This window comes from Pholcus phalangioides, unplaced genomic scaffold, assembly GCF_987345545.1.
Source record: "Pholcus phalangioides strain wild (caught in Gottingen) unplaced genomic scaffold, Ppha-v1.0 ptg000017l_1, whole genome shotgun sequence".
NCBI lineage: Eukaryota > Metazoa > Arthropoda > Arachnida > Araneae > Pholcidae > Pholcus > Pholcus phalangioides.
In genome coordinates, this window is record NW_028301610.1 from 51,280,689 (window position 1) to 51,307,086 (window position 26,398).

The window sequence follows — 26,398 nt, forward strand, 5'->3', positions numbered from 1 at the left end:
ATGGGGAAAAATCAAAATGCACCAAAACGTCAAAGAACTGCTATGAGCGAAACTATTGTCACTGATCCTGCTCCTACTGTTTCATTTTTCTTCCTGCATTGTACTGACACTGATAAACCACTGGCCAAAGTGTCACCATTCATAATAGACAAAGCTCTCTATGGCGCAATAGGCACATTAAAATCAGTGAAGGCTCTTCGTTCAGGAGACCTTCTCATTGAAACTAACACACCTAAACAATCCGAACTCGTTCAAAAGCTCACATCTCTCGGAGACATTCCAATAATAGTCAAAATCCACCCCACGTTGAATTATTCAAGTGGTGTGATTTCAGATACTAACTTGATTAATATGGATGAAGAACTACTAACAGAGGAGCTGGCGCCTCAAGGCGTAACATCCGCCAAGCATATCATGAGCCGCAAAGATGGCAACCCAGCTCCATCACGCAACATAATCCTTACATTCTCATCGCCAACATTACCGAAAGATATTAAGATCGGTTATTACAGCCTCAAAATCCGGCCATATATACCTAACCCTGTAAGATGCTTCAACTGTCAGAAATTCGGTCATTCACGAACGGCGTGCCGAAGTCAACCCACCTGCGCAAAATGCGGTGAGAAGGACCACATTTCGGACGACTGCACTTCAACATCATTCAAGTGCGTCAATTGCGGTGGCAATCACCCCGCATTTGACAGGAAATGTCCGAAATGGAATGAAGAAAAAGAGATCCAGAAGATCAAGGTCCTTAATAACATCTCGTATATCGAAGCACGTCGTCGCATAACATCTAACCAAGCTCCAATAGTTGGTAAATCATACGCCAATACGACTTCACAATCACCGACTACTAACAAGATTAACTGTGTAACAAAAGTTTCTATTACAACTCAGACCGAACCAATTGCTAACACATCCACTCAAACTTCATCCAATCAACCATGCAATAGTTGTGGCTGCTGTTGCTCCGCTGGATTCCGGAGGGAGTCCACTACCTCCGAAGAAGAAGCGGGAAAAGCAACAGCGAACACATTCAAAATATCTACTGCTACAAAACCCAAAATAAGTTCTGGAAATAAATCAAAAAAGAAACCTTTCAAGACGGGGTATTCGAAAAAAGCCATACAGAGAGCTTTGACACATCCCACCGTTAAAAATGTGTCACTTATCGATGACACATCGATTGGTGACATGGATCTTGACAATCCCACAGAATCCGGTACTACTCGCCGCAAGATTGACCGGAATAAATTTAAGGACCTTGAACCGTCTACTTCTATTTGAAATTTAAATTTATGGCCAACATAATTCAATGGAACATTCGTGGTCTTAGATCCAATTATGAAGATCTCAAGGATTTGATCAATCGTTATCATCCTGTTTGCGTGGCACTCCAGGAAACTTTTACGAAGCCCTCGGAGACATGGAACATCAGGCGACATTCCCTGTTCCGTATTGATTACGATGACGGGAGTAGAGCCTGCCGCGGTGTTGCTCTGCTGGTTCCACATCACGTGTCGTCGCGCGTTCTAACGCTGCGCACGAACCTCCAAGCCATCGCTGTGGAAATCTCTACAGGCCTAAGAATTACCATCTGTTCTATTTATTTGCCACCAAATGACACCATCTTACAGAGAGATCTAGAAGATCTGATTGATCAATTACCTCCACCATTTTTTCTTCTTGGAGACTTCAATGCTCATAACATGATATGGGGTTCTAACAGCAACACCCCTCGTGGGGAAATGGTTGAACGACTGTTAGATGACATGGACCTTACCATCATGAATGATGGCAGTTTCACTCATTTCCATGCCCCAAACAATAGTTTCACTGCAATAGATTTATCATTATGCTCACCTTCACTCTTGCCGAACTGGTCCTGGTCGGTTGATCCAGACCTCCACGGGAGCAATCATTTTCCTCTAGTGGTTAAGTGCCTTGATCGAAGCCATAGTATACCTGAGGGTCCTCCTCGATGGAAGCTTGTGGCCGCCCGATGGACAGACTTCACGGTCAAGGCAGAAATCACAGAGGATATGGTTTCGCAACCCGACGTCGACCACTGTGTCGACCTTGTGACCAGTTGTATCATCTCTGCAGCAAATGAAACAATACCTAAAGTCTCCTCGAAACTTCCTAAATTTCCTAAACCTTGGTGGAACCACGAATGTAATCTTACGATTAAAGCACAAAAGAAAGCATGGAGTAGGTTCCGTCGGTATCCTACCCATGACAACAAGTTGGCATTTTTAAAAGCAAAGGCGATAGCGAGAAGAACCAGGCGCCAGGCTCAACGCGAGTCCTGGTACAAGTTTACCACGGGAATAAATTCATCTACTTCATCTAAAGTCATTTGGGACCGGATCCGAAAAATCAATGGTCATTATCAGTCTCATCCCATCACCATTTTAAATACCAATGGCACTATCATCAGCGATGTGAGGGATATTGCGGACACCATCGCCGCCCATTTCGCCGCTGTTTCCAGCGATGCGAACTATCCCCCATCGTTTCATCCCATTAAATCATCAGCCGAACGTACATCGTACACCTTCCGGCCTTTTACACCGGAGGGATACAACTCATTGTTCACCCTTCATGAACTGACGACGGCCTTGCAGCGAAGTCCTGACTCAGCTGTAGGGCCCGATGCCATTCATTATTCCATGATTCGGCATCTCTCATCTGAATCACTCTCACATTTACTCATATTATTTAATCGGATCTGGGTCAGTCATTCATTTCCTGACACCTGGCGAGCAGCCATAGTTCTTGCATTCCCGAAGCCTGGCAAAAATCCTCAACAACCTAATAGTTAAAGACCTATTGCTTTGACCAGTTGTCTGTGTAAGCTCATGGAACGCATGGTCAACTATCGCCTTATGCACTACCTTGAGGTTAACAATATTTTATCTAAACATCAAAGCGGCTTTAGACGGTTCAGGTCAACAACATGCAATCTGTTACGCCTTGAGACTTCAATCAGACAAGCATTCGTAAAGAGGGAGCATATGATAGCCATATTTTTCGACATAGAAAAGGCCTACGACCGTACTTGGAGGCACGGAATTCTCTCCGACCTCTATAATTGCGGCTTGCGGGGCAACTTGCCCATTTTCATTAAGAACTTTCTTGCTCGCCGCATCTTCCAGGTACGGATCGGAAGCACATTATCAGCTCCCCAAATTCAAGAACAAGGTGTACCTCAAGGTAGCATTTTAAGCGTAACACTTTTTATTTTAAGACTCAACGGGGTGTTGAACCAACTCCCGTTGTCTGTCACTGGCGCACTCTACGTGGATGATCTGTTAATATCATATCAATCAGTGAATATAAGGTCAGCCGAGAGACAATTACAAACCGCACTCAACAAGATCAGCAAGTGGGCTCATGATAACGGTTTCTCTTTCTCCGCTGACAAAACCGTCGCTGTGCATTTTTGCCGGCGTCGTGAGCTTCATGATGACCCACAATTATTTTTAAATAATAGTCAAATACCTATTGTAGAGAATACAAAATTCCTCGGCATATCATTTGACAAGAAACTCACTTTTAAACCTCATATTTCACAATTAAGAGCTCGTTGCATGAAGACGATGAACCTCTTGAAGGTCATCTCTTCTACATTGTGGGGAGCAGACCGTAAGTCGCTCCTCCACTTATATAAAGCTTTAATAAGATCGAAGCTCGACTACGGCTCCATTGTATACGGGTCAGCACCTCGGAGTTATCTGAGTGTGCTCGACCCAGTCCACCATCTCGCCCTGCGGATTTGCTCTGGAGCTTTCCGGACATCTCCAATGGAGAGCCTGTATGTCGAATGCAACGAGCCATCACTGACATCAAGACGCCAGCAACTTTCCTTGGAATATTATATGAAGATGAAGTCTCTTCCAGATCATCCACTTCACCGTGTTATTTTTAATCCCTCATTTCATAGACTTTTTGCTGGTCGCCCTTCATGTGTCCCATCTTACGGTCTTCGTATGAGAGCACTTGTGGAAGAACTACAATTAGACATCAGTCGTGTGGCCCCAGTTGCTTGGCAACTGGCACCATGGGAGCAGTCTCTGCCAGATGTCTCTCTTTCATTATCATCATACTCTAGAGCCACCACAGCAGATGTCATATATCAACAGATATTTTTCAGGCACAGGGGTAGGTACAATACGTACTTCCCCATATATACCGACGGCTCAAAGAGCCCTGGGCATGTCGGTTGTGCCTACATCTGCTGTGAGGAGACATCTTTCAAACTATCAGACACATTCTCTATTTATTCGGCAGAACTGTACGCAATCCTTCAGGCTCTACGTCACATACGACGCAAACGCCACCGACGATGCATCATTTATAGTGACTCTCTCAGTGCATTACAAGCACTGTGTTCTTTTACTTTTCACACTCATCCATTCATTCATGCCATTTTCCATGAGCTAAATTACCTCACTCATCATGGTACCACAGTAAAATTTTACTGGGTACCAGGTCATGTTGGAATACCGGGCAATGAAAAAGCAGACAACGCAGCTCGAACAACAACTAACATTGACAATAGCCTTTTGGTACCTGCCAGTGACCACTTCTCAATCCTCCGGGAATTGATGCATCGCCGCTGGCAGGAGCACTGGAACAATCAAGTTAACAATAAATTGCATGCCATCAAGCCCACACTTGGCCATTGGCGTTCGAGCTGCAGAACTAACCGAAAGGAGGAAGTTCTGCTTGCCCGGTTGCGCATAGGACACAGTCGCCTCACACAATCATATCTTTTATTACGAGAGAGTCAACCAGAGTGCCCTCATTGTCAAAGTCCATTGACCATTGTTCATGCTTTTACTTGTTCACATCACCGTCATCATTTTACGACCGCTTTTGGTCATAGTCATCTTTCACTTCATGACATTTTAAATGACAACAGCGATGCATCTCGCATTTTTAAATTCATCAAGGCCATTGGTTTTTATAACAAATTATAGTTTTACAATTCATGTCATTGTTTTACGTTTCATGCTGCTTTTGTGCAAAATCATGCGCCTTTTTAATTTTTCGACATGACAAAAGGACAATCTTTTTTATAATCATGTGTTTTGGCGCAGTTTGACCAAACTGGTCCTTGCGCCAATAAACCTAAAATCCCATCCCATCCCAAACATTAAAACGACATTCCTGTTGAAATTTACCGGGAGAAAAAGAACACCGTGCATACAAATGTAACCTGAAGAAGAAGAAACCGCATGCAAATCTACCTCATAGTGAATAAAATTCGCGGACGCCAGCCCTGTGAAGTTATTCCAGCGTGCAACCGTTTCAACAGTTGTAACGTACGGGATAATGGCGCACTTAGTAATACTGAAAAAAAACAGACTTGCGGAGTGGTTGCCCAATTCGAAAACATTTGCACGCTTGCATCGGCAGCTGTGCAAAACGGGATCCTTTCATGCTTCCCGGTCTGGTGCGGGTCGTACAAGGACAGTAGGTGTGGAAGACGATATTTTGGAGATAGCAGATCAGCATCATATGAGATCTAGTAAAATGTTTTAGAATCTACGAGGTTGAGCCAAGTGGTTTTTCTGAGACCGTACCTCGTAGATTCTAGAAAAATTTTACCAGATGTCATTTTTGTGAGGCCCCTTTTTTCTTGAGGCTCCCGGGCCGTGACCAGGTGAGCCCATGCGTTAAGACGGCACTGGATCAGCCAACTACAAGCACACGAGCTGTAGGCCGTAGATTTGGTGTGCTACAATCCGCCACATGGCGGGTGCTGAAGGGTGAGATGTTGCACCCATACCATTTTCAACGAGTCCAAGCATTGAATGAAGATGATTATGCTCGTCGCGTAGACCTAGCCTGCTGGCTCCTACAGCAGAGTGCAGTACGCCCAGATTTTGCGGCAACTATTTTCTCCGATGAATGCACTTTGGCACGAGATGGCGCATTAAATACCCACAATAAACATGTCTGGGCGTCTGTAAATCCACATGCGCATCAGCGACGCTTCTCCATCAATGTTTGCGCAGGAATCATCGGCGATCACCTAATAGGACCGTATCCTCTCTCTCTCTGCCGGAACGCCTTAACGAGGGCAAATACCGGACGTTTTTGGAAAGTATGCTGCCAGACTTGCTGGAGAATGTTTCAACTGCCCTACGGCGGCGTTTGTGGATCCAGCACGATGGAGCTCCAGTCCATTTTCGGCGAGAGGTACGGCACTAGCTGGATGTCACTTTTCCAAATAGCTTGATCTGTCGTGTCTTGATTTTTTTAATTGTGGGGACATGTATGAGACTCCTCTTGACTGTGGAAGAGGACCTAATCGCAAGAGTTTCGGCTGCTGCTGGGGACGTTCGCGATATGCCTGGAATATTCCAGAGAGCGTTCACCAATTCCTCCTTCGCCGCTGTTCTTCTTGCATCACCGTTGGTGGTCACTCTTTTGAGCAATTATTAAAAAAAACCTAACATTTTTTTTTGTGTAGAAAAAAAAAAATTAAAAACCCGTCAGGCCAGTAGTTAAGTAGCCAGGCATCATATACAGCAGAACCTCTCGATAACGGATACCCATTGGACCAAAATTTTGTCGCTAACGTGAAGTGTCCGCTAATGGGAAGGTACGATATCTAGTGGAACCTCGTTTATACGACTTTCACATTTGTAGGACGTTTTTTTTTCAGTCGAATTAGTTCCTGTACATTTTAATATTAAAATGTACATGGTACTGTATGTAAAAAGTAATACACCGGTGGTTATGCATAATCACCTGTCGTGTCGATATAAAAAGTTTGGTTAAATTTCACTACATTTATCACGTTCACCGGCGCGATTATGTATTATTTCCAAATAAAGTTGGTAAGCCTGATGAATACGGAGAAAATTGTAATCTATCTTCCCCTCATTAAATCAATTAATAATTTTTCTCCGTACACGATATGTGTACCATACATATTTTGCAGTGAAAGCTAAATTAAGTGTGAAGAAAAAGATATTCATCAATCAATCTTGAGAAATGCTGAGTTTCATCACACGTTATCAACAAACAAAACTAACATCACCATCCGAGACCATAGTTATGTTCAGTTAAGTAATTAATTGACGATTTATCATATTTACCAACGCGAGCTTAGGGTCAAACATAAGCTTAGTTGAATATAATAGATTCTCGGTTTTGGACCATAATTTGATTCATTAGAGTTTGGGAAAAAAAAGAGTTTGTCTTATACATTTACACGTATTCCACGGGATCAGGGAGGTGTCCGTTAGGAGAGGTTTTACTGTATAAAAATATGCGATTTGGTCATGAATTGTAAGAGCGGTCTGAAAGGTAATTTTTCAACCGCTGGTTGGATAAATGCAGTTCGGTGCAAAAAAACCATCGATGTTTGCCCCGTTATATTTCATCATATTAAAAATGGCCTTTGCTTTCGTTGATTCAAAAAAGAAGATACATTTATTCCAGGGTAAAGCTGGGAACTAAGTTTTTGAAATACAGTACTTGGTAAAATCATTCATTTATTTCTTCTCTATGCAACCTTTGATCCCTCTTATGAACCCCTTGTCACCGAGTCTTTACGTCATGAAATGAAGCTACTGCCCAGATTTCATCTTTATAGCTTCAGCTCGGCAATGATGAATCAGTCAGGACATGTTATTGTTTATATAATGACTTATTTCATCATCGCCGAGCCAAAACTGCTGAAGCTAGTAATATAAATATAATATGAAATTATAGCTTTAGAGAAATTACGCCGAACCGAAACCGGTGTGTAACCTTTGAGCCCCTTAGGTGTCGAAGTTTGAAAAACCCCTTACCAGGGCCGTCATGTCAACTTTTTCCGGGGAGGGGGGGCAAAGCACATGTACTCAATGTATGTATATATATGTACCATTTTTAGTGTATTTTCAAAAGCCAGGGGGGTTGCCCCCCCCCCTCTAAATGACGGGCCTGCTTCTTACTTAGTTTTTACGTCATGGAATAAAACTACTGACAAAATTACATAAGTATAGCTTCGGCTCGGCGATGATGAATCATTCAGGACATGTTATTTTATATCTATACACATGATCTTTGCTTTCATTGATTTAAAAAGATAGTTCCCAGCTTTAATGGAATAAATGTAAGTTTTTGAAATACACACACACAGTACTTTACAATTCATTCATTTATTTTTTCACAACATCTCCCAGATCTTTGGCGGGGGTGCACAGTTCGGGAAAACCCCGGCTTTAGAAGAATCGGAATCAAAATTTCATTGGTGGCGTCGTTTTCATTATATTGGAGCAGTAACAGTATCTTTGGCTGTACTCGCCAGTGCCATTTCCGCATTTTCCGCCAGTGTATCCTTGCTGTTCACATTCCCATGTGCAGGCCATGGCAGCCTTGCGAGGTGGATACTCGCAATAGGTAGACTCATCCTTGGTGATAGGTGGGAGGAAAGTAAATGGCAGATTCTGCACTGAAAGGGAGAAGAAAGTTGAAAAAACATCACAGCGTGCACATTCGGCAAAAAAAATACCCGCATGGAAATTTTGTTAATTCGAAATTCGTGTACAGGGGGAATTGGGATCTGGTAGTTTCGCCGGTTAATTTTCCATAAGCGTTGTCAGTGCCAACGTGGTGACTTTTTCTCGCGTTAAAGTTGGCAACCTTGATTGTCGACACAGTGTTTGCTGGTTTCGGCAACCCTTTATCAAGTCATATAAATGGGGATTCGGGATCCGGTGATTTCGCCTGCCCTGACCGTATGAGTGAGTGACCAAAGTGTTAAGAGAGTGACCAAATAAGCAGGATAGTGACTGTTTTGTGTAAATGACCACATAAAGTGAGTGACCGTATGAATAAGTGATATTAATACAAAGATGTCACTTTCCGCCTTGTGGAGAACCGAAAACCAGTTGAATTTTCTTTCCTGGATTTATCTTCGCATCAGCCAGCTGTCGAAACCTTTGTAACAATAGCGGAGAGTGACATCTTCGGATAAGTCGTATCTGGTAGCAGTGTCAGAAATTATGATCTTTGGTTTGAGTTAAGTCTGGCTGTACAGGAACGGCCCCGTTCAGCACGCACACGAGCTCTAAGGAAAGATGTCTACGGTACTCAACCGGTTAGTGAGAGGACGTGGGTTTGATTTCCCGTAAGGCCAGTTGAATTTTCTTTCCTGGATTTAGAGGGGCGCACGACACGTTTCGTAACGAATGAAGTGGCCCGCGGCACAGATCACTCAAATGACCAGGGATGCTGTTTCAGTTCACTTGAGTGGCTTGCAGCGAATTTAGAGATCACTTAAATGTCCACGGCATATTTTAAGATCGTTTGAGTGGCCCGCGACACGTGTCCGAACCAACAAAACTTAAGCCCGCACTGTTCAAAAGGTTAAGCACCCTTTATCCACTACAAGCGAAGTTCAGCTCTTTACTGATTTTTGCTGTTATTAGAATTATGGGTTCTCGATCGGATGAGACTCGGCATATTTAACTTACCTTGTTCAATCCAAGAAAAGGATACCAAACATACAAAGAATACGTTGACTGCGTTCATGATCTGCTGTTATCAAAACTCCCTTACTGAAAAGACAAAAAAGATTAAATATTAATTAATTGAAAATTATTAATTTTTTAATAATCTCGTCAATGTTATAAATGTACTTCATACTCTCGATACCATTTCTATGCAAAAATTTTCCGGTCACAAAATATAGAACATGTTACGTGAAAAATCCCTTTATTATACATAATAACCAAGCATTCTGGTAAGTTTTATGAATCTCCCTAAATGTATCTTTTTTTTCCCGGGGATAATGCATAGTACCCCAGCGTCGTTGATAAACTTCCCTAAATTAATCACCTTTATCGGCGATTATGTATAATACCCGTGTCTCGTCGTTGGTTATAACAACCAACGACGAGACCAGAATGCATGATAAATCGCACTATATGATAATTCATACATGTATTATTATATCGAGGTCTGACTATATTCATCACGCATACTACCCTGATTTGAAATTTTTTTCACATTTATCAAATTCACCAATTACACTAGGGTATTATGCATGATCACAGATAAAAAGCCGATAAATTTCAAATATTTATTATAAAATTTACCAACGGTATCTGGTTACTAGATGCAATATCGCCGGTAAAAGTGATATAATGCTTTCAGTGTAATTATTAAATTTACTAGCGACGCTTTGGTATGCACGTTCGCCGTTAAAAGTGATAAACTTACCAAGACGATTGTTAAGTATACATAATAACCGATTCTTTACCGTAACATTTATACAAGGCAAAGCATCCATCCTCCTGCGTACAGCTCGAGTTCCGTATATACGGGATGGCTAACAACTTCACCAACCTCAATACTTTCATTATATCAGCGGCTCTGAAAAATTAAAATTATATCCAAATCATAATTATACCGAGTAAAAATGAACACTCACCTGGAAAAAATCGGAGTTAATATTTCTCGTTCGTTAGAGAGAAGAGGAGCAATATCAATATGGTTCATATCTTGCATTTATATATATTCGACGAGATATTGCGACACACGTTTTATCGTAAGAATGACGTGGCTAATTGGAATTTCAAAACCATTCTTATTGTTTGTGTTCGCACCTGCCGTTTTGATTGAAGCAATTTTTCTTCTTTGTGAAATTCCTTCAATGTACAGGGTGGTCATAAATAACTTTTCTGGTATACGGGCCCTATCGGAAGCAAGCGTGAATAGAGAGAGGGGCTATCGCCCCTTTCTAGAGCCGAATAATATGGGAGAAATTTGTGATGGAAATACGGGATGATCCGACAAACACATAACCCTGAAGATGTCTTCCTCCGCTCCATTTGAATATGCCTACTTCCGCAGCTGAGGATATCTACCTCGGCTGCATTCGCAGATGTCTGCTTTCATTCAGGCACGGATCCGGGGGAGGGCGAAGGTCGGTAGGAACGATCGCTACTGCGAGAGCCGAATAATATGTGAAAACTTGCTTGCCCCGCAAAATACAGGACGACCCAACAAACTTGCACTTCCCGACACGTCGTCCTGGATCCGCGCCTTAGCGGAATAAACATCGACGAACGCAAAAGAAATTCAAGATATACAGGGTGGTAATAAAATAACTTTGACGGCACGAGCCCCTAGCGTTCGCAAAAATCAACGAATGCGAATGAAATTCGAGACGAATTTTCAGAAACCCGTCTTAGGCCGGTATTACACTATAAAAGTTTGATAAAAGTAATTTTATAAAACTTGAAAAATTCCACCAATAAGATTATCAGTTGCATTTACTCGAATCTAACCTATGGGCTTTATTGGTTGAATTTTTTGAGTTTTATAAAAGGGATTTTATCAAACTTTTATGGTGTAATGCCGGTATTACACTATAAAAGTTCTTTGTCAAAGATAATTTATAAAATAAGTTTGACAAAAAAATTTGATAGTGGGCAACTTTGATAAAAAACGCTCTTTATCAAAGTTTCTTTTATAAAAGTCAGCCTCCTCATCCAATATTTGAAAAAAGATTAATGTTGTTGCTTTCTCTATGCTGCAGTTTCAATTGCTCAAGTTTATGTACTATGTACTTTGCGAGTTGATAAAGTAATTAAAAAATGAGTGGTAGGTATCAATTGGATATCCAAGTTTTCGTCTCGATGAACTGAATTAGTTCAAACGATTTGAACGGTATTAAAAAATGGTTTTAAATAAACTAAAGAAAAAAATATTTTTTTTTCACTTCCATCACATACTAATGTCAGTGGGAGCTACAAAGACCTTAATTCCCAATGTGAATATCAGAGATGTGAATTTCTTTAGCTGAATGAAAAACAAACGTTTGAATGCTTATCGGTTATAACGGAATTTAATTCCGTCCTAGTGAACCTGCATATTTATATCTATGGGATATCATCTTCACAAGTTATACGTCACCAATCGTGGGGGGGGGGGGGGTTCGCATTTGCTGACTTTTAATGACGAGGTGGAGGGGGGTGTTCAAATGATGATCGTGTGAGCAATAGATTGTAGGAAAATATGAAATTCGGTTATATGTTGGGCTGGTATATATATATGAAAAATGTTGGTTTATATACTTGGTTGGAACGTTGAAATGATAAATACTGTACTTTCGGAAATCATATATGTAAATTAGAAGGCCTTATACTCAGTGCCGTCTTACCACGTGGGCCCACCCAGGCACGGCCCGGGGGTCTCAAGAGAAAAGGGGCCTAACAAAAATGAAATGTGGTTAAAATTTCCGAGAATTCACCACGTAGGGCCTCAGAAAAATCATTTGGCCCATGAAGCTCTTACGACGGCCCTGCTTATACTTTTGCAATCAGGTAGTGGGGCCCCAGAACATCACTCGACCTGGGGCCTCATGATGCTCTTAAGTTTTACAGACATGGTTTATAGCAAGATCGGGGCAGGGTCATGGTGACAATCTAGGAGTCCGCAAATTTTAGGAGGCGAGGGTTGTTTCCAAGTTTTTTCTTTGGTGAGTCACACTGGTGGATCGATTTTTGTTTCAATGGATTAAGTTCCATAAAATCAAAAGTTGTATTTCAAGAAAAAAAGCCCGAATCTCTGAAGTATTACCGTACTATTGCGAAAATTCTGTCAACGTTACAGTTAGATGGCTATCTCTAGCTATAGATATAACGCTGGTTCTGTTCATTCCCTGAACCACTCGAAGAAGGATCGACATAACTACAGATTTGTGTCAGAGGTCCTCAGTCTTTGTAAACCATGCACCACAGTGATCATCGGCTGAAGTTGGTTTTCAACTTCGAGCCGTGAATGTGAGCAGAGCTCACATTAAAAGTCTCGCCACTGAGAGCTATAGGCCTGCAACGGTTCAAATATTCAGTCTCATTAAGCTTCATTCCCAATACTGATGTTAGCACTGCAATATCAGACACAACACCTTATACGCACTGAGACTGTTAGGCACACGCTCACATTCCCGGCACAACTCATTCGGTAGCAAATTCCCCATGGCGATAGACGGGAGTTGTGCTCGGTTTGAAAGAAAGTCTTTGTAAACTTCAGAACTATTGAAATATCGGTAACAATTTGACGGACCACTTACATCCGTGATTTTTAAAATTTTGCCTTCCATTTCACCCTTGTCTCAACGTTTACCCACGGCTCCCTCTGGTAAAGTAGTTCGTAGCTCGCCTCTGGTAAAGGGTTGTGACTACCCAAGAAGCTGCGACTCACACTTTGAGAAACACTGATTTGCAGTACACGGGTATTAATTAAAACCCCCTACGTGAATATATATCTTTAAGGTTTGTGACATACATAAACAATTTTATTCTTAAATTTTCAAGTTTGTACGAGGAACAGGTGGTCCTCGTACAGACCCATCGCGAATAGGGGTTGAGTAGTTTTCCGCATGAAACTCGAATATTTATGGTGTATCGGTTTTCACGAATATCGGAAATGTCGAATGTTCTCACGTTGCCGTATGACTTGGTTATATCCGGGCTCGACTGCATATGCATTTGTTGGTTGATATTGATGATACATTTATTTCAATATCATCTGAGATGGTTGAAAGTGAGCCAATACATTACGTGAGGTGTGAAATCTTTTATCCAACATTGCCAATGTTTGATAAAAGAGTTGTGCTGATGCACTTCCATCCTGCACTGTGACGTATTAACTCTTGAAAAACCTGTTCTTTCTCTTCTCACTTGCCACTCCCTTCTCTCTCTGGGGAGAAAAAAAAAGGTTCTCTTTTCCGCACGGTGTGTATATCTTGGATTAAAAAAAAACTTGTGTTTTCAACATTAAATGTGATAGAAAATCGAGCACGTAACTATAGACTGGGGACTGTCCCAGGGCTTCGAGCCAAATGGGGCCCACAAAAATTTACACTAGCCAGGGGTCTGTTCATCCAAAATTTGGGTCCGTTTTCCGGACCCTTCACAAAATTCCGGATCAGAAAAACGAACCCTTCACGAAATAAAAAAAATAATGAATCCATGAATTTGAAATTTCATTTCTTTTGCGATAGATCAACTAGATAATTTCACTTCCTACAAAATTACTCATTTCTCAGAAAATTAATGACACATTTCACAAAAATAAAGAAAATTTTCACAAAAACAGGACCCTGCTTACCCCACATAGAAGTCTGCCCCGGGCCCCGTAAAGGCACAATAAGGCCTTATAGGAAAATGGGTTTTATGTCACCCGCAGCTCACTTGCCCAGTTCATGGTTTTACTGCTGCTTCCAAGAATAGTTAAGAAGTGTCATGTTAAGGCATGGGCCCACCTGGACACGGCCCGGGGACCTCAAGAGAAAGCGGTGCCTCACAAAAATGGAATCTGGTTGAGATTTTCGAAAACTTGCCTATTAGGGTCTCGAAGTTGGGAACCACAGAAAAACAACTCCAGCCGACCACCACTGTGGCGACGGTGGGGCTCGAACCCGGGTCCCCGCGATGCGAGTCCGTCAATATGACCACTCGACCATCACAGCGGCATATTCATTAAGTTGCGTTCTCAGCTAGATATAAAGCATCAAAATAATTTTAGCTTCTTCCGCAAATTATTTCATCCAATACAATCATCCACACAGTGGCGTCGGAGCCGGGGGTGCTGTGGGTGCTCAAGAATCCACAGTAATTTGTGGCATGGATCCGAGCACTCCCAGAATTGATTCAGAAATTAAAATTTCCTGTATAGAACTAAAGACGAGCGCACCCACAGTTCAGAAACACTTCCGACGCCCCTGCATCCACATAAGCTTCATGTTTTTTTAAAACCGAAGCCATACAGAGGTTGCAAATGATAAAAAAAAAAAAATTTCTTCATCCATAACCACTACCAGCAACAGCACAAGACTGACGAAAACTTTGAAGAAACAATTTTATATAAATCTTTTATAGTGTAATGTGGCCCATTTCCTTTATAAAAGAAATTTTATCAAACTTTTATAGTGTAATATCGGCCTTAGTGAGTATCTACATCATAAAATATAATGCCGACTAAATTTCATATTTATGGCTTCAGCAATTTGGCTCAGTACGATTGCTTCATATAATCTTTGAACACCCACAATTTAGGGGTTGAATTTCCCCCTTAGGAGTCGCATTCGAAAACCCCTTCTTAAGACATGAAATAAAACTTCTGACCAAATTTAATTATAGCTCCAGCAATTTCGGCTCGGCGATTAGCTAACTAATTAATCAATTAGTTAGCACATGTTATTTTAGATGCAGGGGTGCATAGCATTTTAATGGCGTTTTAATGAATATTGCACTTGGAAACGTAGAATCTTTTTAGTTCGCATCAGGAAAGACGGGTCGGATCCAATACGACGGGGGCGAAGCTTCTCGTAGGCCCCCAGGTGGTCCTAGAGTTTATTTGGGGCGGTGGGTTGGACCCCCTTAGATGTATTGCTGGAAAGCCAACTTTCAGGGGCGAAGCTTTACACTTTAGCCAACTTTAAGGGGCACACCCCAGTATTGCAGTGAAGTTGTCTACGACTCACCAAAAGGCAGGCTTTCTCTGTATAGCACGTCAGAGTAATGCCGGGAAGCAGCTTCTATGTCCTCTTCTGCTGAAAAGAAAAATAATGTTAATTACATGGTAATTAGTGAGTGAAGACAGAGAGTTCATTGCACTTGATTAAATATTCATCTTTATTCTTCACGAAAGCAATAGTTTATAAGAGTATTCAGATACAAGCCATTTGGTATAAAATTCAACATTGAAAGATACATGCATAAATATCATATTTAGTTTTTTTTCCGAGTCATTGTCAGTAATAGTCCAATAACTTTATTATTGGGTTTTGGGGCACACGGGAATCGTATAAAAAGTTTTCTTTTAATGACAGTAAAACCATACACAACCACTTGAAACACGAATGACATATCTGAGTACTACACGTTATTTGAAAACTTTTTATAATTGGAAGTATATGCCTTTAGGATCAACGGTTCGGCAGTAAAATGTCATACCCCCTGTATATACAGGGTGATCAGCGAATAAGCCCTTATTTCAAAATTAAATATCTCTACAACAAAGATCAGTAGAATTATGCGGTAAACGGTACGTTTATTAGCAAAACTGTAAGAATGTGGTACAGAAATTTCGAAAATTTAGTTGTTTTTTTAATTTTTTAAAATTTAAAAAAAAAAAATCTGGAGATTTTGGGGTTCCGAAAATCCTCATTTGTGTGAAGAGAAACCACTGCATTCGCCTAAAGTTACTGCATGGGCTGCGGTATGCGCCAGAGGCATTATCGGCCCTTTCTTCGTGCGAGAAACGATTACTACTGAACGTTACGTTACAATTTTGGAACAATTTGTCAGCACACATGGCGCATACCGCAGCCCATGCAGTAACTTTAGGCGAATGCAATGGTTTCTCTTCACACAAATGAGGATTTTCGGAACCCCAAAATCCACAGTTTTTTTTTTTTTTTTAATTTTAAAAAATTAAAAGAAAACAAACTAAATTTTCGACATTTCTGTACAACATTCTTACAGTTTTGCTAATAAACGTACCGTTTACCGCATAATTCTATTGATCTTTGTTGTAGAGATATTTAATTTTGAAATAAGGGCTAATTCTCTGATCACCCTGTAGATATTTGTTTTCTATTGCTGTATTTTTTACAGTCGACGCTCGATGTAACGACTTCCTTTGTCCCATCGAAAACGGACGTTATATTGGGAGAGTCGTTATATCGAAAGTAAAACTTATGATAGCCCATTCTATGAAAACATTTAGGACTTATCCTACCGGTCGTTTTAGTGGAATGGTCGCTATAACGGGGGTCGTTATAATGAACATCGACTGTATTTGACATCCATATTTTTTATGCACGCCATTTTACCTGATGTGGTATTTGTAAATAATATATTTTCAAATGTTCATATACAGGGTTTTCCATAAATTTGTAAATAATTTAAAAATTCAAAAATTGGTGGAATGCGGTTTGCGGAAAAAGATTTTTTACGGAGCAGGATTTTTTTTTTTTGTTTCAGCAAAAAAAATTGGTTAAAATTTTTGTCGATTCCCTCGTTCATGCTTTTCTTCCCCGACTTTTTTTACAATTTTTAAATTGAAATATCACAGCGAACATTTCAGTTAAAAACATTGGATTTTTTTTTTCTTTTTTTGATGGGTTCAGAAGAGACACAGGAACAAGTTTCTAATCGGAAATTAGAGGACGAGGAACGTTTAAAAAGCTTAGATTTTTTTTTTATAACACACCGTATGTGCACTCTCGAAACTGGTAAAAGAGCGATTTTTTTTTTTAAAACTAGAACCGTATGTCTACGACGAACGGACGAAGATTGAATTAGGACACCCTGTATATGAATTGCAACATGCCTTGCATTGGCTTGAAGAATGTGTAACAGAGCTTTCTCAAACAAAACAGGTGCCGTTATTGCCGTCAATATTAATTGCAATCGCGTGATTCCGGGGAAATCTGATCTTTCTTAAGATGACGACGCACGTCTCTTGAATTGCCTATTGTTATAATTGAAAGGAAAAATGCCGAAATCGCGTTGAATTCTTTCACCATAATCACCCATTCTTTTGCCACTTGCTCGAGAATTTCGGAATTCTAAAAGCTGCTTTTTTTATGAATTTTCTCATGGTTGTAAAATCTATATAAAGTAAAACCAATCAACGGTCACCCCTGTTTTACAGCGCCAAATAATAATATCCCGGCTAAAATAGCCTATTTAAATTACGTATTTCGAACCCCTGTTTAATGGTCACCCTCCGATACGGTCACGGTCACAATTTTCATCAGTCGTTCCATTGGAACAATATTACTCTGGGATAAGGATGGAAGAGACAAAAATAATTACACAGATGGCTCGAAAACTGACTTTGGAACTGGCCTGGCATTTATTATCTTTACAAATCACGAGATTAATATACCAAGGGAAGAAAAGGCTATCTGATAACGCCTCGGTTTTCATTGCAGAATTATTAGCGTATGTGAGTCATTTCTCTGTACAGGCCATAACATTTACATATATTTTTCACTGACCATGCGTCCTTTTTTGAAGTAGTGTCCCGTTTTTTTTTGGTTTCGAATCTATTTGATTTCAGCGATGACCCGTTCTTCAACCTACTTTTGCAGTAGTGGTAAGGTTTTTACCACAGTAAAATGTAACAAACCTATGCAGAAGGAGGTATAAGGGTCCCGTGTCTGCCCTTAGACCAATGCCGTCTGAACGCATGGGTCGGGGCCTCTAGAGAAACAGTTAAAATTTGCCAGGTGGGAATGTCAGCAAAATCACTTGGCCCGGGGGCCCATGATGCTCTAAAGACGTCCCTGCCCAAGGCAATCAAAAATTTAAATTACTTTTTTGAATAAATTAAAATATTGAAAGAAAACTTTATGTGTGCTGTATTTTTAAATTTCTGTTAATTTAAAATGTTTCTTGAAGGTAATCAATTCAAAATGTCTCTGGGACAGATGCCCTGTGCCCAGAGCCGTCTTAAGCGCTTGGGCCCCGGGCCAAGTGATTTTTCTGAGGCCCTACCAGACAAATTTACAACCACATCTCATTTTTGTGAGGATCCTTTTCTCCTGAGGCCGCGCCCGGGTGGGCCCATGCCTTAGACGGCACTGCTTGTGCCCCCTCATAATATTCACATAAAACTGTGAAATTCTGTTATAAACCGATAAAGTGGTGGAAAATGGGTTTAATGATCATCAATTCTTTAAAACCATGCTCGCTAATGCGTATTCGGAAATCGAATAATTCTATCGTATGTATTGTACGGTTTTTTAATCAATGATTGGATTGGATTGTTGATGATTTTTAGTTGGATTCACGTTACAAGTTCTCCGTAATTTAAATTGACAACCATCACCACACAGTTAAGTTGCGGGACATTTGAGTATAGTGTTTCAGAATATAGGGAAAGCTTACATTGAAAACAGAAAGTGATACAAATACATAATGCAGAGATTCTCGAACTGTGTGCCGCGGCACCTTGCAAAGGTTATTCGAAAAGACTGTCAAACTGCTCTAGGGAGCCGCGGATAAACGTTGATTAGAGAAAGAGGTGCCGCGGGTGGGAAAGGTTTGAGAGCCCCTGACATAATATATTATGTGTATAGGCCCCCACACATCCTCGAACGCTGCCTGCACTAGGATCTTTGACGGGCCCTCGTCCTCCCCGCCCCCCGATTTTTCTGAAGCCCTATTAGGCAAATTATCGAAAGTTTCAATCAGATCTAACTTTTGTGAGGCTCCTCTTCTCTTGGACCCCCGAGCCATGCCTGGCTGGGGCCATTCTTTTTGACGGCACTCCCACTCTTACCTAAGGAACCGGGTGCGCCTCAATTTCAGACAAAAAATATTTGCCCGATTTCGTATATTTGGTGGGGGGAAGGAATCGGCATCCATTATTTAAAAATATACAAGAATGCTCCGAAATATCCATAATACACAATTCAATAAATTAACACAAAAACTGGCGAAAATTCAGCGCTGAAGGTAATTTTAAACTAATAAGAGAAAAAAAATCCTGAAACTGATAAAAATTTTGGACTTGATGAATCAAAAATAATTGAAAGAAATAATTCCTGCACCAATAAAAATTCAGAAATTACGTGGATTTAAAAACTCAGGAACTTAAAGGCTGTATCTTAAGAGACCGCTTTCAAGTTCCTGAGGAATTGTTAACTAATTACAAATTCCGAGTTTAATTTAGATCAAAAACATGAATTGTCAAAATTGTTGATTGTGATTGCCACCGGTTATAATTTTGTGTTCAAACAGTTTCTAGGCCTCCTTTTTCTCTTCCGAAATGGAAAGAAGACTAGTAGAGGAACAAGTCCAAGAGATGTTAAAAGACGACATAATCGAACCGGGCTCCCCTTGTTTTCTACACTCATGTCCATAAATTAAGGATAATGCCAGCTCCGGCAAATAAAGGTTCAGAAACAAAACAAACGTTACTTATTCATAAAGCCCATTTATTAAACAAAAGATAAAGAACAAAAACGATGGTGTATGTATGATACCATTCATAAAAACTACGATTTTTGCTCCCTGGAGCAATTGTAAAAAATATCTCCTTTACAAAAACTTACTATTACAATGTATTAACCATCATACCAACCATGTATGTCTCCCATGCGATGTAATACAGTCCGTACAACGCCTAGGCATGCTGAGTATCAAATTATCGATCTGATCATGGGGAAGATCACTCCACTCAGCAAGCAATGCTCTCCGAAGTTCCGGTACACATGTAGGAGGTGGATGACGGGCTGCAACTCGTCGGCCAAGCATGTCCCGCACATGCTCTATCGGATTCAAGTCAGGTGAGAATGCTGGCCATTCCATACGGGTTATATCCTCAGATTCAAGGCATTCATTTGCGATGTTTGCTCGGTGAGGACGGGCGTTGTCATCCATAAACACAAATTCTGCGCCCATGGCACCCCTAAACAAACGTACATGTTGTTCCAGAATGATGTCCCGATAAATTTGGGCTTTCATGGTTCCGGTTTGAACATGCAGATCTGTTCTGGAACCCAGTATAATTCCACCCCAAACGAGCAATGCTGCACCACCCTAAAGGTGTCGTTCAATGATGTTGTCTTGGTGGTAACGGGTACCTGGCGTTCTCCATATGAAAGTCCGACGTGAATCAGACTGCAAGCTAAACCTGGACTCGTCGGAAAACATCACACAAGCCCACTGTGACGATGTCCACATTGCATGTTCTCTACTCCAGGCTAATCGCTGCCGACAGTGAGTTGCCGTGAGCGGAACACATCTGACAGGCCTGCAAGCAAATAGACCAATATCTCCCAAACGTGTGTACACGTGGCTGTAGATAGCTGACGAGACAGGTCGGATGCTGTACTCCGTTTGCTTCTTTTGGCAGTTACTGCCAAATACCGGTTTTCATTCGGCGTTGTAACTCGGGGGCGACCTGTACTGTAACGTCTGCTGACATTTCCGTTATCTTGGAATCGTTGCTAAAGCCTAGAAATGACATTTTGGGCAATTCCAAGTTCCTCGGATACTTCCATCTGAGTACGCCCACATTCCAGGCAGCCGATAATTCTACCACGTAAAATATCATCCACATGCGTCCTCCGTGTCATAACTATTCGCTTATGGCACTGAGCGCCTTACAGAACTCTTGTGAACAATTTTACTTCTTTGCCACCATTCCTTATATACCCCCCTCTAACACTCTCGTCATTGTGACGTACTATCGGCATCGTCTGGTGGCTTCCTGAAATTTGCATATCATTCTTGCAGATGTGTGTGATAATTCTACCTGTGAAATTTTTACTTTAGATTTCGATTTCAGTGTGATTCTGAATTATCCTCAATTTATGGACATGAGTGTAATTAGTAAAAAATTAGGCGAATGGAGGTTCGTAATTGACTTCAAAAAACTTAATAAAATCACTGCACCTGATCGTTATCCATTACCGTGCATCGATCAAGTATTACAACGAATAGGTGACTCAACCTACGTGTCTACGTTTAATCTGGCATCCGGATATTAGACCGAGACATGACGGCATTTGTAACCGAGTCCGGCATGTACCGTTTCAAAGTTATACCTTTCGGCTTGAACAATGCCCCTGCCACATTCCGACGGATGATGACAATGATCTTGGGTCACCTAGCCGGCAAATGTGCAGATTTTTACCTCGATGACATATTCGTTTACAGTAAAGATTTCCAGACACACTAAAAAAATTTATAGTTTTCTCTTGACTGAAAAATGCAGGTTTGACCCTTAAGCCAGAGAAATGTAACTTGCATAAACGAACCCTCGAGGGTTGGAATGTCAAGCCCAGTCAAAAAAGAAGCTATTCAACAGTTTTCGTGACCCACAACCGTCAAAACACCACAACGTTTTCTAGGACTCTGTAGTTGGTATTCGACAGTCCGTGCCACATTTTGGAGACATCGCTCACCCACTTTACCAACTTACTAAGAAGAGACAGAGGTTCAAGTGAGAAAAGGTTCATTTGAGTACAGACAGGGTTCCGCTATGCAAGCTCCGGACGCATTGTCAAGAACCCTCATCATTGTGAATAACGAGATATAATTCGTTTAAATTTTCCTCAAAATCAATCTTTTCCTCCTAGTTAATTAATAAAAAACGATGAGAATATACAAATAAAATGCCCATAACAAATATTATCCAATACTCTTCAGACAATAATTCCGGAAATCAAAATTACGATCAAAAAATTGAAGACGTATTTATTCGAAAATGGGAAATTGTTTATTCGGCATTGATAAAAAATCTTATTAGTGATTCCTCCTTCATGCCGAAATAAATTCCTTTCAGAAATGCATTGCCATCCATTTTCCGGGCACATGGGAGTTGGAAAGACATATCAGCGCTGTGTCCAACGCGCCGATTAACCTGGCATGAGAAAAGACATCAAGAAATTCGTATTATCATGCAAAATCTATCAGACATGCAAATAGATAACAAAAGACAATGGGGCAATATGGTCTGTACCACTGCAAATAGTGGGCGTTTCCTTTTCCGATATCTTCTAGAGGTAATATCCATCTATTACACAAAATGGGTCGAATTATTTCTGCTACGGCGTATCACAACAAACATAATAACCAAGAAATTCATACATGAATATTGTACCAGATATGGGTTCCCAAAAAGTTCAGTTTCGGACAATGGTCCTTTTATCTCCAATCTTATGAAAGAGACATGCAAAATCCTTCAAATAAAACAACGTTTCACCACACCCTACCATCCAGTCACATTTGGCCGAACGTATTAACAAAACAATTAAACAAATGATCTCCTGCCATGTAGGAAAAGCACATAAGGACTGAGACAAAAATTTGTCATTTTTTGGTTTGGCCGTAAGATCCGTCCCTTCAGAAACTACCGGACAGTCACCTCCGAAGCTGTTTCTAGGGAGGGAAATGGATCTTCCCGTCTGGGAGAGGGTTAGCTTGCCAGACGAATTGCTAAAGCAGGTCCACGATAGAGTTCGGAAACAGCAACGCCGATAACGTTATAACTATGATAAAAGAAGAAAACAATATAGTTTTGATGTCGGGGACCTTGTTTTAGTAAGGACTCATTTCCGATCCAACGCTCAGGGAAATGTCATGGCCAAACCCAGATGGGATGGTCAGTTTCAGATCAATAGGAAAATTTCACTGATAGTTTATTCAGTTATTGATTCCGAGAATAGAATCGTAAGAAAATTTAACGCATGTGACATTAAAAAAATTTTGTGGGAGATATTCACGGATCTCATATGGACATTGCCGACGAGGTCGTTTCAAAATTCTCTTAACGTCACGTCGGGAGAATTTAATCAAACTACCCGCTCTTTGTATGAAATGTGTTTAATATTTCTATATACCTTGTCTCACGGGCGGAGGTACACCCGTCATCACAATTCCACGATCTCAAACTACCATAGCCTTGTAAACAATGGGAGAAACCTGATCAACTTCCTCAATCTTGTTGAGGCTGTTGCCACCCATAGAAAAATAGTGTTCCGATAATTCGAGGTCTCAATATGCAAATTCATCGAATGACGTCATAGATTACTCCGTGAGCCGAAGGTCAGTAGTATGCCGATTGGTCCACAAAAAACCTGTTCTCCGCTGCTATATATACTCCTGGTTTGGGGTTCTAACCCCCGTTGAGTTAAGATTATAGTGTTACTAGCTGTAATACCCAGCGTTGCCCGGGTACAAAAACGGGAAAGAAAACATGCTACGAACTTGTATAACGACAAAAATGAAAGAAAAATATTTTGCAACTTGCATAACTACAAAAATGAATAAGGGAACATGTTTCGAACTTGCACAATTGCCAAAATGGTAGAGGAATGCGGATTTGTATAATTACAAAAATGTGGGAGATAAATCTGGATGATAGATATAGATTATACCCTGTAATCTAAATAATAAGGATTTTGGCCAAATGCCTAGCTATAATGCCCGGGTTTTCTTTAATGAGGCTTTTTGGATCACGTGATATCTCCCTCTTTCTTTGAGTGACATGCAAACCATGTTCACCAATATGGCGACTCATGAAACATATCTAGATTAAAGAAACATATATAGAAATGAATAGTTTTTTTTCCCTTTTTTAAGGGGGCGCTAGGTATTTCGAATTCCCCCCCCCCCCGAACTTCAAGTTATCCATCTGCCTGTTCCAGCTTCCAAAAATGCTTAGTTAAAGCTGCGGAATTTTTTCGATGTACTTTTTACGGGCCCATAATTAATTTTATAACATCCTAACCTACATGGATTTATGCAGTTGAATATCAAAAGACAATACGGAGACATTAATTTTCATGATTGAGAAGATGTAAATATAAAACTTGAAATCAATGTTATTGCATGAATATCCAACTCAAAAGTAGGTCCGGCTAATTACTTCATATTTAATTTTCTAGGCTTCGTATATCTCTAAGCGAACACAATACATATTTCAAAAATCAAGAATTCAATACAATTTTTAAAATTGTTGATGTGGCGGAAAATCCCATCAAATTTCCGCATTTCTACAGTAAAATCGGAAATTTTAACACTGATTCCTATGAGGATCACCCTTTTTCTGAATCTCAAAGCGATGCTGATGATGATTACGACGTCTATTCAAAAAGCCTCCATACTGATAGTATTGAAAAAGTGGCAAACCATTACAAAGGCATAAACAATTACACATAAAGTAACAGGATCAGAAAAGTGAAAAACCATTGTAAAGGCATATACACGTCTAAAACGCATTTCTAGGGAACCACGGTAACCAAAGTAAACGTTCGGAAAGTGATTGTTGAGGCCCAAAAACCATTGTTGCCCGACAGTTTTTTTGCCCATTTGGGGCACTTGCCGTGCTTTGACGAAATTTTAAAGTAGCCTATCGTTCAAGTCGGGTCCCATTTAGTATATATGCAAAATTTTGCGACGATCGGTCCAAAATTGTAGATTTGTATAAAGAACATACACACACACACACACAGAAAATCAATTTTATATACAACCTCTGACAAAGTTCGGTGAATGAAGTCCGAACGGCCGATCTGGCAACACTGGCGAAGCAAAACGTTGCACATGCGTAGTGGCAGGTGTTGACCATCTGCCGCCACCGTTGTTCAGTTGAGCGTCGTTTGTGTTCCGTGAAAGACTTGTTTTACAAAGTGCTTGTTTAGTGCGTTGGTTCTTAACTGAGAACAGGAAAATGAACGAACAAAAGATCAATTTAAAGTTTTGTTTTGTCTCAGATACGACCCTGAAACGAAACGGCAAAGCATGGAATGGCGTTCTCCTGCATCACCTCGTCGGAAAAAGGTCAGAGCAGAAAAATCACGCATCAAAACGATTCTAATCCCCTTTTCTGATAGTCAAAGCATTATCCACAAGGAATTTCTACCTGAGGGAACGACGATGAATGCTGCAAGGTACATTGAAATTTTGACCCGTTCCATGAAACGTCTACGCAGGGTACGACCTCAGTACGCACAACAAGTTTCATAGTTTCTTGTTCACGACAATGCTCGCCCTCACACAGCCAATATCGTCAAACAGTTCCTGGCAAAAAAGTGGGTGGCGCAAATTGAACATCCACCATACTCGCCAGATCTCCAGACTTCTTTCTATTTCCACGACTCAAACCCTCTTTGAAAGGAAAGAGATTTGACGATATTCCTGACATCCAAAAGCCTCGTCACGTTTCGTTGAACTCCATCCCAAAAGAAAACTTCTTGCAAAGTTTCCAGGACATGTATAGGAGATCTCAGCGGTGCATAGTAATGGGAGGTGACTATTTCGAAAAACAGTAAGGTAACTTTCGTTAACATTGCATCTACGTTAATGTTACAGGACTATTCACCGAACTTTGTCAGAGGTTGTATATAGATTTTGCAGGAAAAAACGTCTGAAAACCCCCTCCTAGAGAAAATTCTGCTTACGCCCATGCTTCCGTTCATCCGGTTTCGCCAACAAGCAGTTCTGAGTGTAGAGCAGGAAGCTCTCACCCTAAGGCCCCTTTGACACTGAGCGGATGCGGGTCCGCATACCCTTTCACACGAGCACTAAAGATGCGGGTGTTTCTCCCGCATCTTCAGTTTAAAATTCGTGCATAAAAACTATTTTTCGCAATTTTTGTAATTATTTTTCTACTTCACCCCTGACTCAGTGCCCATAAGCAGCCTAGAGGCATTCTTTGGTGGTTTAGTCTAGAGCCCCATAGAATAGGGATATAAAGATGCCTTCATTCCGATCCTCACAAGTAGTCGATGGGAGAAAATATCTTGAAAAAAAATCTGTCTTTTCGGAAAAATATGAAAGAAAAATTCCAAAAACACATCCAATGTTCGAAAAATCCAATCCAAAACATTCGATGTTCCAAAAAAAAAAAA

General features: G+C 40.7%; 1 protein-coding gene and 1 long non-coding RNA gene across 2 annotated transcripts in view; one reads left to right on the plus strand and one right to left on the minus strand.

Moving 5' to 3' along the window:
- Positions 1-42: 42 nt before the first annotated feature.
- The window catches only part of LOC149074079 (uncharacterized), a 59,010-nt gene continuing 32,654 nt past the window's right edge, over positions 43-26,398 (plus strand). Inside the window, exons 1-4 of the mRNA XM_089247311.1 lie at positions 43-216; positions 321-324; positions 428-813; positions 20,374-20,396. Coding sequence (XP_089103437.1) covers positions 43-216; positions 321-324; positions 428-813; positions 20,374-20,396 — 587 coding nt within the window. The remainder of the gene's footprint in view (positions 217-320; positions 325-427; positions 814-20,373; positions 20,397-26,398) is intronic.
- Positions 8,205-10,472, minus strand: LOC149074080 (uncharacterized). The gene is made up of 3 exons (XR_016194422.1): positions 10,445-10,472; positions 9,486-9,569; positions 8,205-8,461 (listed from the first exon to the last, which is right to left on the minus strand). It is a non-coding gene; the product is annotated as an uncharacterized LOC149074080 (long non-coding RNA).